The sequence below is a fragment of the Felis catus genome, chromosome B1 (genome assembly GCF_018350175.1).
Source record: "Felis catus isolate Fca126 chromosome B1, F.catus_Fca126_mat1.0, whole genome shotgun sequence".
Classification (NCBI taxonomy): domain Eukaryota; kingdom Metazoa; phylum Chordata; class Mammalia; order Carnivora; family Felidae; genus Felis; species Felis catus.
Window position 1 is genome coordinate 105,237,936 of NC_058371.1, and position 12,369 is coordinate 105,250,304.

At 35.9% G+C, this 12,369-nt stretch overlaps 1 protein-coding gene across 1 annotated transcript in view; it reads right to left on the reverse strand.

Moving 5' to 3' along the window:
- The window catches only part of NDST3 (N-deacetylase and N-sulfotransferase 3), a 184,482-nt gene that overhangs the window by 10,774 nt on the left and 161,339 nt on the right, over nucleotides 1–12,369 (reverse strand). The window contains exons 10-12 of the mRNA XM_019829011.3: nucleotides 11,731–11,905; nucleotides 8,563–8,733; nucleotides 6,932–7,041 (exon numbers count right to left, since the gene is read on the reverse strand). Of these exons, the coding sequence (XP_019684570.1) occupies nucleotides 6,932–7,041; nucleotides 8,563–8,733; nucleotides 11,731–11,905 (456 nt within the window). The remainder of the gene's footprint in view (nucleotides 1–6,931; nucleotides 7,042–8,562; nucleotides 8,734–11,730; nucleotides 11,906–12,369) is intronic.

Below are 12,369 nucleotides of genomic sequence, written 5' to 3' on the forward strand. Positions count from 1 at the left end.
TCAGTAAGACAACTGAATAAAGTAGTCCCATATTCAGAGGCACAAGAAAAAAAAAGCATTAATAAAGACTATTACTTAAATAATCTGTACATGAAATCTGGAAAGTTCTTTTATTCATTCATTCATTTGAAAACTGGGAAGTTCTACTTTTTTAATATTTCTACTTTATTTTTTTGAAAAAGAATGTGAGCAGGGGAAGGGCAGAAAGAGAGGGAGACAGAATCTGAAGCAGCCTCCAGGTTCTGAGCTGTCAGCACAGAGCCCAAAGTGGCGCTCAAATTCACAGACCATGAGATCATGACCTGAGCCAAAGTCGGATGCCTAACCGACTGAGCCACTCAGGCACTTGGAAAGCTGGGAAATTCTAATACAACAAAATTTCTGGAAATCTGCTATTGATATAGTATTTTTCATAAACATTTTGTCCTTAACAATTTCTACAATTGAATTCTGACTCATTTTAAGTATTTAAGTGATCAAAATTCAGAATCCAGACCATTATTTTTTTTTAATAATATACCTAACTCTAGATACATGTCTGGAACATACATATGCCTTATGACAGAACATTGTTTTTAAAAGACACACTGAACTTCACACATAATATAATTAAGAATCAAAATAAAAATAGGTTTTTCTTTCATCTCTGCTAATTGGTTACATCTTATGCAGCAGGCTGTCATGCTTGGCTTTATTGAGAAAAAAAAAACTCTGTGTGTGTGTGTGTGTGTGTGTGTGTGTGTGTGTGTGTATGTGTGTGTGTGACACATAGCCCAGGCATCTGTATGCATATGTTCATAGGCAATGGCATATGTGTACTGGAGTGGAAAAGAAAGGAAGAGAAAGGCAGAAGGGAGATCATGTTTATTTTCCAGGTGACTTGAGCTACAGGTGAAGGGATTGATGTTGACCTTATGAGTTTGAAGACATCAACAATGCAATTTCATAGCTCACATGAAGAAGCTTGATAGAAAATGGAGAAAGATCTCCCTACATCTGTTTAGAATATCAACAGTAACCCCTTAAGATTAATCCTGTTACTGCAGGCACTGATATCTGATGGAACAGCAAGAAGCATCCTTTTTTAAAGTGTAGGCACTAGACGTGGCTAGGACTTCTTTAAAGGATTTCAGGAAGTAAATAAGTTTTATGTGTTTCTTACCGCTATGGTTACCCATTCCTGGAGGCAGAGATACTTTGTTAATCATTGTATCCCAGAGTCTTGCACATAGTAGTCATTCAATAAAACTTTGTTGAATTAGAGTAAAACAAGAATGGATTGGCTCTTAAATATCTATAAAATATCACCGTGATGTCTAGAAATAACTGGAAGAGACATGTAGGTAGGGACAATCAAAGTTCTCCAACGATTCAGCCCCCAACTGGCAACATTCCTATATTAATGATAATGTGGCCTTAATTTTACCCTTGGACAGGTGAATCCTAGGGAATATTCAAATTATACTTAGAAGGAAGGTTCAAGCATGTTTAAAATGCCTTTAAATTGAAGTAACATTTCCATGGGAGAATAGTGAACTGAAAACAATGCAGGTAAATCTCAAAACCAAAACACCATCATGTAGGTGTTATGGAACAAACACAGAAGTTATTTTTTGTTAGTTTTTTTTCTTAATCAATTTCCTCTCTACACACATGCTTTTATGATTTAATGAACCATTTTGCTGATGCCCATTTTATTTTTAACAGTTTTCAAGGTTTTATTTACTTATCATAACACCTATCTTAAGTGTTCAATTAAGTGATTTGTAGCAAGTTTATATAGCTGTATAACTATCACCACAATCTAGTGTTAGAACATTTCTATAACTCCCCCAAAACCCTTAGAGCCCACCAGGGACAATCCCTGCTGTCACCTCCAGCCCCAGGCTAGCACTGATCTGCTTTCAGTCTCTAATATGTCTTTTCTGGACATCTTCCTCCACCCCATTTTTTTTTTTTCCTGGTGTGGATATGCCAAATTCTGTTAATCCATTTACTGGTTGGTGGCTATTTGGATTGGTTCCATTTTTTGGCTATTATTAATAATGCTTCTGTGAACAAGTCTTTGTTGGATGTAGGTTTTCATTTCTCTTGGGGTAGACTCCTAAGAGTAGAATTGGATTATTTGTAAGCTTCTGTTTAATTTTTAAGGAACTGCAAAACTGTGCTTCCAAAGTTGCCATATTATTATACATTATTATCAGCAGTATATGAGGGTTCTAGTTTCTCTACATTCTTGCTAACATTTGGTATTGCCTTTTGGATTATAACCATTCTAGTGGTATTTCGGTGTGATTTTAACTTAATCATATCACTGTGATTGTACATTTATTATGCAGAGTGATTGTGCATCTGAAGATGGATTCTTTTATAATACAGTCTGAGACAACTTCAAAAGCTCATTTTAAGGTTTCAGTCTTTTAAAGAAAGTACTTCCTGTTGGTGTACTATCCATTAATAAAAATTCATAATATTGTTTTTCTCTAGTTGTAGCTTCTCGTGCCAACTCGAAGAGCTTAATAGATTGGAAGTGCAGGCTCCAGTGGACTGGCTGAGTTTCAGTCCTGACTCCTCAATTTATATGCTGAGTGACTTTTGGCTTAGCTTTCTGTGCCCGTTTTTTTTTTTTTTTTTTTAGCTGAAAAATGGAGCTAATAGTACCTCTCACACCTAGTGTTGGTATGAAGCAATATATGTAAACATATAAATGTAGAACATATACATGCATATTGATTTTGAAAAGTTATGAACACTCTGAAAAACAAATTCATCATAGGAAATTGGAGCAGACTATCTTCTCGTTCACTACTTACCACTGCTAGATGCTCTTTCATGGGTAGTCTAGGGAACCAACACATTTTGGCTATCATGGCTACTTTAAAAAAATTTTGTTTTTAACATTTATTTATTTTTTGAGAGACAGAGACAAAGCACGAGTGGGGGAGGGGCAGAGAGAGAGGGAGTCACAGAATCTGAAGCAGACTCCAGGCTCCCAGCCGTCTGCACAGAGCCCAACATGGGGCTCAAACTAACTGCAAGATCATGACCCCGGCGCCCCTATTGTGGCTACTATTTTTTTTTTTTTTGCTACTAAAAAAGGTTTTAATGTGGCACATTTTTACAAAGAGTCATCTAAAATGGGATGGGAAAGATTTCCTGGTGAATATAAATTTGGTTGCCAGGGAAATGGTATTAGAAACAACTGAAGTCCTTCTTGGGTCCCTGGGTGGCTCAGTCCATTAAGTGTCTGACTCTTGATTCGGCTCAGGTCATTATCTTACAGTTCATAAGCTCACACCCCACATTGGAATTCTCTCTCTCTCTCTCTCTCTCTCTCTCTCTCTGCCCTTTCCCTGCTCATGCTCTGTCTCTCAAAATAAATAAATAAACATTGAAAAAAAAAGAAACAATTGAAGTGCTTCTTGAATTTTGAGGCAGCTTCAATTCTTTATGACTTAGTCAAGCCCCATCCACAGAACCAAACCCTGGCCTTCAAATTCTTATTGTCCATTTATTAAAGTTTTTACAGTAAATTAATATTAAAAATTCATATAACTCAATCTGGTCTCATTTATGTTTACAAACAGGTTAACTGAGAAATAAAGATGTCAGGTTCAGGTATTTAACTAGTATTTCTTTCTTTCTTTCTTTTTATTTTTTTGTAAATATTTATTTATTTTTAAGAGACAGAGAGACAGTGTGTGAGCAGGCAAGAGGCCGAGAGAGAGAGGGAGATACAGAATCCGAAGCAGGCTCCAGCTCTGAGCTGTCAGCACAGAGCCCGATGTGAGGCTCGAACCCACCAGCTGTGAGATCAAGACCTGAGCCAAAATCAGACGCCTCACCAACTGAGCCACCCAGGCTCCCCTTAACTAGTATTTCTAAGGGTGAAACCTCTTGTCATGAACATTGATGGCTAGGTAGAACTATTAGAGCATATATTCATGGAAAAATTAAAAAAATTATACTTTTCATTTTACTTTATACAAAGTAGCAAAATTCCATGCTACACATTATTTTTACTGCTTTCTCTCAAATGATCAGTTGGCTCTAAAACACTATGTAACACACTACATGAAAGCTAAAATGACGTCAGTGTATCAATCCAATTTACAATTTAGGCATAAGGTTTTGTTGAACTAGAATTGTAAAATGCTGATTACCATAACTGAATGAGAAGTTCCTATTTATATTGTTTAAAACTTATACTGCTTATTTAAATCACATCCATTCTGACCAAGAAAATCAGATTTTTTTTCATATTCAGTACGTCATTTAAAATTCATGATGACAGTATTATGTCATTTTAAGGCATCATAGACTATCCAATGACTGTATGAAATTTGGAACTCTTGAGTACTTTCGTTAGCAATTGTGGAAAGGAATAAATAACACTCTTGACAATGGAAGCTGATTGACATTTTTCTTGAAAATAATTTTGAAATAGGGACTTTTTTATATTGAAGATAATCAGTTTATAGAGTGCCTAAATTGGAGTACTCTTTCATGCCAAGCCTGTTCAGTAAAGTCTTTGTGTAGACCTGGTTTAATTCATTTATTCTACTATGTGCAAAAAACTGGATTTATGTGATTAGTTGAGAATTCATATCTGCTTGCAGTTCAGTACATTCTTAGAGGATTTTAATTATTTTTTTAAGTACCAAAGATCTAGTCTTCACTATCACTAGCAGAAAAAAATATGAAGCAATAAATGACATTCCTGAGAACATACATTTTGTTTGACCCCCAGTGATCCTCAATATGTCCAAAGCACCACAGAAAAAAACCTATCAGTACAGTTATTTTACCGAGAGTAATTAAGTTATTGGGGCAGGATTCAGAACAACTGCAAAAGGCTTGGTGAAGGATGATTCAGACTAAGACAACGACATGAAATTCCAAATATTCTACAACAGGTACACTGCTGATTTTTATAAGATGTGTAAAGCCAACTGATGATTGACAAGAAAATATAAAAAGAAACTGAATGGCTATACATTATCTCCATCAGCAGGGTAAGAGCTTGGGAAGCCCTGCAAGATGAGAAGCCATGGTTTTAGAGACTACACATATCTTATCTTGCTACTTCACCCACTGAGCTCCATAGGAGACTAGAGAATCACATAACGGGCAATTTTAGCCAGGTACATCCCAGGTGCAAAGCGATCCACAGTTCTTTGTATGTAGTATGTTGCTCTGATATTACTTCTCTTAGGTTTACACTCCCTTTTCTAGGCAGTAGAGGGGAATAAAAAGCTTGCCGCTGAGCTGGATGCAAAGGGGACAAATACACAGCATGCAGGTCAAGGACCATTCCATAAAAAAAGAAATTATGTCTTTATAGAATACTTCACTTCTTTTTTTCTGAAATACAATGCTTTGCTATATGCTGTATAAAAAAGACCCAAAGATAAGCCAACTTGAAATAGAAAACTGTTTAGAAAATAAAAGCTTTCTTTTCTAAGAGATACTTAAAAAGATATAAAGCAGAAAGTGGACTTGAATTTCTAACTGCAAACTGAAATCACTCAGCTTTCTTTAAGGTCAAGCCGGAAGTTAAATACCTAAGGCTAGTAGAGTCTGTGTTAGTACTTGAACTAAAGCTCCACAAAGCTCTAATAGTACTCATAGTATAAAAACACATAGGTCAGAAGGTTAATAGTAATAAGAAAAGAAAATGGCTCTTGGGAAGGAAGCTCAAAAGTCAAGTTCCTTTGTCCTCTAAAGCAAAATGTCCTTTTTACATACGTCTCTACATATGATTTCTGCAAGACATAAGCAGTATTTGATCTTTTTCTGCCAATCTTTATTGTAAGGGATGCTGAAAGGTAAAGGAATCCTGGCACTCACAATGGCTAACCTGCTGTAAGATAAAGTATACAATGAAAAGAGAAAATCAGTTGATCTATAGATGTGAGTTTTATACTGAGAAATACAACGGAAGAATTCCGTAACAGTCTTTTTTAGTTTCTTTAAGGCTCAGTCTATGAGTCTAAAAATTAAAAAAAAAGTATTATAGTGTAGGTCAGGTCCATGGCGCATTCAATTCTATCTTCCAGTTGCTCTAAGCACGTGAAATAGGAACAAACACAACCCTCATGAATATTATTGCTGACTATTATAATGAACAAAGAAAGATGGAGGTCTTATTTCAAATGCTAAGTGGAGTCCAGAGTCAGGTAAGAGAGCTACCTAGGGGGCAAAATTTCAGGAGGCACTCACTGTCAGGTATTTGCGGGGTCCTGAGAACGAGTGCCTTCTTATAGTACTAATGCCTCTCTTGCCTTATGCTTGTCCTGGCCCAGATGGTGTTAGTTACCTAAGGAAATCAGAAAAGAGCAGCCAAAGAAAACCAAACCAGAGCTGTAATTGCTGTGGCCTTCAAAGGAGAGGTGACAGGGTCAGATACACAGTGAGTAAAGACATAAAAGCAAAACATGGAAGTATGTGTAAGAGTAATAACAGCATATCTCTTTCTGCCTATTCAGTCACCTACTGGGTGATTTCTTGCTGCATGACATTATTTTTGAAAATTGCACAAAAGACAGGGCTCATAAACCATCCAGTTAATCACCTCTTCATGCTTGCAAGAGTCCCCACTATTGTCTGTTAAACAGGTTTAGCACTTACTGACTTTTTTTAAGTAGCCACTTTTGTGGGTTAATTCTTGGTTTTAAGATTTACAATTATTTTGCTTCTCTGCTTTCCTTCTAGGGGAAATCTTTCATAGTTAGAAATCAACAGAGGATTTAGAACATTTCTTTGCCACACTGCTGAAAAGTTCATTCCCAAGTAGTTAATGTCAAACTAATCAGAAAATAATCAGTTACGTAAGGAGAAGCCAACATAATAGTTGCATCACCAAACTGCAACTTTTAAAAAACCAGTTCTCTAATGAAACTTCAATAAGTTAATTAGAATATAAACTTACGTTAAAGCTTCTGAGTAATTATAATGAGGAGAGACTCCTAGAAATTTCTGTACTTCATCCATCACTGTAGCAGGATCCATCCTTAGCTGTTGCCCATCAATAATTAGCAACTAAATGACCAGAGAAATTAAAACAAAAGACAATGCACATTGAAGATAGATGTGTAACTGTATAATTAAAAATTTGTGCACTCTGAATTTAGTCAATGAGAGACATTCTACTGAGGGCATTTGCATACATTGTTGTTAGACTTAACCAGACCAATCTCATCAATGACTTAGAATAAGAAATAAATCACACTGATTAAGTGTACTTAGGTTTTGTAATCTGAGAAGTCCCCAAAATACTATGAAAACAAAAAAGCCATTTGAGGGGCCAAATGAGCTTAAGAAATGTGATTACACATCACAAATGGAAACCAAGTTTAAAATAGGCAAAACTGGTGTGCCTGGTTGGCTCAGTCAGTTGAGCATATGACTGTTGATTTTGGGGTTGTGAGTTCAAGTCCCATGTTGGGTATAGAGATTACTTTAAAAAAATCTTAAGAAAACCCCACCAACAACAGGCAAAACAATGATTACATCATTCAAGATTGGAAGGAGCACTGTAGAAAAGAAGAAAAGTTGTAATAAGACCAGGTGTAATGAGACAGAGGACATGTCATTCTCCATGAGTCCATTCAAAGGAGTAGCACTGTAAAGTTTTAAGAAATACTTAGTAATCCATTTGGAGAAAAAGACAAGACTCCCAGTGAACCTGAATGTGGACAGAAGTTCTTCAACTGACTGAGGGGAAGAGTTTGCTTGTTACTCTAATGAGGGAGGGGTGTGGCCCAGAAGATAGAATGACAGGTGACCATAATGGAGGACCACAAAGAGTGCAGTGCAACTTCTGCTCATGCCTCTTCTCCAATATTTCTATACAGTCTAGAATGGCATTGTTCCCTAGAATGTTCTGTGACTATGGGCATTGTTCTATAGCTGTGGTGTCTAAAAGGTAGCTATGGAACATTTAAAATGTGGCTAATGTCATTGAGCAACTAAATTTTTAATTTTATATACTTTTAGTAGAAATTTAAATAGCCAGATGTGGCAGCAGCTATCACACTGGACAGCACAGTCCTAGATACACAAGCATACACTACGTCCGATGTGACTGGACTGCTTTAAGCTATCTAATGGAGGGGCTGAGTTTGCAATCTAGGTTGAAGTCTAGCAAAAAAGAGAAACAAAGAAGGCAAGAAGCTCATGAAAAATTCAGCAAGGTGGTTCAAAGGGAAATAATGACACTTAATTAAGAAAAACATTATTTGCCTTGTTTGGTTAAGATGTTCTCAAGCTTTATTCACAGAATAAGAATCAGGGATATGAAGCTTTTGAAGTTCTTGACAATCAGGAAGGGTATGCACTGGAAAATACAGCAGGGAGAATTATCCTGAAATACTTTTAGAAAGCAAATTAAACAGTTTGTCTACCTCTGCCTAACTACTATTCCTTGCCACAGTCTTATTATTTACAACTAAAGAGTAAAAGCCAGTAATGTTTTAATGAGTAAAAATTTCCTCTATCCTGGAGGCAAAGTCATCAACTTAATGAGATTGTAACATGATGGAAATTCTTATTGCTCAATACCTGAAAGGGAGGGAAATAAACAAGCCATCTCTCGATGTGGCTGGCATACCACCCTGGGATCAAACATCTCTTCTGCAAGGCTCTAAGCTCGGAGGGTGCACGGGGACCAGCTGAGATCACTTCGTAAAAGCTGAACTTCAGAGCTGCAGGGTCTTCATGCGATCGCTGATGCTATGATGAAAAGGTGGATAATTAAACTAACTTGAACTATAGGCATGAATAATTAAAAACCAATCTCTGCGACAAGTCTCGAAGCTAAAGGAAGGAGTGACTCACTGCTGGAGAGTTATTTGTTTTGCAATTAATAAGGGATGAAAATGTTTGCTTGGAGCATCAGGACTTAAACTTATGACACTGATGAGGGAATATTTTTGAGAACTTATTTGGCAGAGGCTGAATTCTTATTGATAGGCTTCCTTAACTAACTTTACTGAGTTGTTTCCTTAGTGTATATATTTATTCTGAATGTAAACTTTTGAAAGTTGCATTAATGCCCCCCTTTCAGCCCATAAGCAAACCATTTGTTATGTCCATTGAGTAGCCATAATACACAAGCACTCTACTGGTCTGCCACAGTTTTGCTCCATCTAGAATGCAGTTTTAGATTAGAAAAGCCCTACTGGCTATTTTAAATGGAAAAACTACCTAAAACTCTGACATGTACATTATCTGAAATGCACAGCTTTTATCATATACTACCTAGCATCTAAAAGCCAAGATTATTTTACCTAATGGTAACCTTCCTTTGTGATGAATCAGAATCATTTATTGTACAGAAATGCAGAAAGCAGCAATCCAAATAGGAAAGTGTTTCATAATGGCTCAGGCTGAGGCCCATGGGTTTGAAGAAATCACCTTTTCCCTAAATTGACCAATAAATATTCAGGCTTAGTGGTAGGTTTGTGGATGTTTACCACATCTAGTTGAATAGCAAATTTGCTGCAATTGAGATTCAAATTACTACACTACAAACACTACTAGACTTTGTTAAGGCCTGCATTTTGCCAGTACAGAGTGATTTATTTATAATATTTGGGACATTTTGTTAGCTTACAGCCTTGAAACCTCCTTTTATGGTAAATTCTCAATTTCTCAGGGGCTAAGTGGTTGCCAAGTTCCAATTTTCTTTTCTCTTTGAGTCAATTAAGGCTTATTTCTCTTTTCTCCAGATACCTGGTAGAAAAGGTAAAAGGCACAAAATCTAATCAGTCAATTTACAATTTGCTGTATACTGTGATTTAAAAGATGGCTGTTGGAGTCTGGCGTCAATGCTTAGTGTGGAGTTGTGGATTTCGGCTTTCCAGGCTGTCTCACTTCCTATTATGCAGATTATTATCAATCTGCCTATCTAAGATTCCATCTGCTTTATTATGACCTTTCCCCTACTCTGTCTCAGCCACAAAACCTTTCCTGACGATCTGTTCTTCCTTTTTGAATATGGAAAAACTACTTTTGTTAAATAACAAAAGGACCCAGTGCTGAGAAACTTTATTCTCTAATATTATAGATTGTCATGAATTATCTGTTTGAAATCCTATCAGTGGAAATGGAATGTACCACTCTTAACCTGCAAGATCAGAGCTATGTGCATTCACTTTAGTACAGAGAAGCAGACTTAGTTCCAACCCAGGTGCAGGGTTTCAGATAAGGAGTTTTTGGTTTCGTTGTTTTGTTTTGGTTATTACCTTTGTCATTATGTGGTATCCTTCTTTGTCTTTTGTTACAGTCTTTGTTTTAAAGTCTATTTTGTCTGATATAAAAAGCATTGCTACCCTAGCTTTCTTTTTGCTTCTTTTGGCGTGGTAAATGTTTTTCCATCTCTTCACTTTCAATCTGTATGTGTCTTTAGGTCTGAAGTGAGTTTCTTGCAGGCAGCATATAGATAGGTCTTGCTTTTTTATCCATTCAGTCACCCAGTGTCTTTTGATTGGAGCGTTTAGTCCATTTTACATTTACAGTAATTATTGATAGGTATGTACTTATTGCCATTTTGTTACTTGTTTTATAATTGTTTTTATAGGTCTTATCTGTTCCTTTCTTCTCTTGTCCTCTTCCTTTGTGGTTTGATGGCTTTCTTTCTTATTATGCTTGGATTCCTTTCTCTTTATCATTTTGGGTATCTACTATACATTTCTGATTTGTGATTACCATTAGGTTCATATATAACATCTTATGCATATAGCAGTCTATATTAAGTTGGTGGTTGCTTGAGTTTGGACCCATCTTAAAAACACTAAATTTTTACTTCCCCCATCTTATGTATATGATGTCACACTTTTACATCCTTTTATCTTGTGAATCCCTTAACTGATTTTTGTGGATATAATTGATTTAGTCCTTTTGTGCTTTAGCCTGTATACTGGTTTTATAAGTGATTAATCTACTATTTTTATTATACATTTGCATTTACCTGTGAAATTTTTTCTTTTCATAATTTTCTTACTCTTGATTATAGCCTTTTCTTTCCACTCAAAGAATTCTCTTTAATGTTTCTCAGAAGGCTGATTTAGTGGTGATTAATTCCTTTAACTTTTTTTTTTTTTGTCGGGGAAACAATCTCTCCTTCTATTCTGAATGATAACCTTGGTTGCAGGTTTTTTCCTGCATGTATCGTGCCACTCCCTTCTGGCCTACAAGGTTTCTGCTGAAAATCAGCTGATAGACTGATGGAATTTCCCTTGTATATGACTGTTTTCTCTTGCTGCTTTAAAAATTCTCTCTTTATCACTACTTTTTTGCCATCTTAATTATTATGTGTCTTGGTGTAGACCTCTGGTTAGAAGTAATACTAGTCTAATAACAGATAAGGAGTTTCTGAATACAGCATTTCACATTTATCTTAACTTTATAGTTTCCAAGGAAATGGGGCCCTTAGTCTATTTTTTTCAAAATGCAGATGTGTAGAAGCACATATGCACATCCAAATACATAATATTTTGTTATATTTTCACTTCATTGATATATTTTATTCAATTAGTGCAAAATTAAAAAAAAAACTTGAGAAAGTATCTCCAGAAACAAAGAAAACTTTATCCACTTTTATGCAGATATAAAACTAGCAAATCTACTCTTTTATTGAGACCTGAGGTGGTTGCTATTGCTGCAAACCATCTCCCCTTCTTCATAGTCCCCTTCTTACCTGTTAGATTCTGTCTGTATTTTTCTTACCTGATACCAGGAATATGCTCGGTCTGAGGGGTCAATGAGGATGGTAATGATCTTTGCTTTCGGGACCAGAGAAGCTGCTCTTTTAGGAGCTTCCTCTGAGTGGAAGTAATTGGCACTCTTTTCAAACAGAAAGTCAGTGGTGACATTAGATGGGACTGGGAAGAAATCCATATACCTAGAAAAGAAATATTTCTCAAAATAAGACTGGTTTATACTCATACTCTGGTGACTGTAGATGTCACAGGTATCCCACAAATCATTTGTTTCCTAAACAAAAGCCTTTTTCTATAAGGCATCTGTTCTATACAGTTTGCAAGGGAAAAGTGTATAGAACACTAATAATGTATTTTGAGAATGCTTTTCTAAATACATTTTCTTTTTGTTTTGCTTACTATCTGAAAAAAAAAGGTATGGGAAATAGCAAAAATGTAGACACAGAATGATCAAGCTGGAACAATAATCATCCTAACTATATAAAATGTATCTAAATGCAGAAATACTTTACAGAGAAAAATGTGTGAGTGCTGAACCAAAAGGAAAATTTGATCAAAACAGATGATATGTTCAGTTCAAAGACATTCTAAAAGGACTTAGACAAAATGTTTTTAACTTCATCACAAGTGAAATAATTTCCTTCTC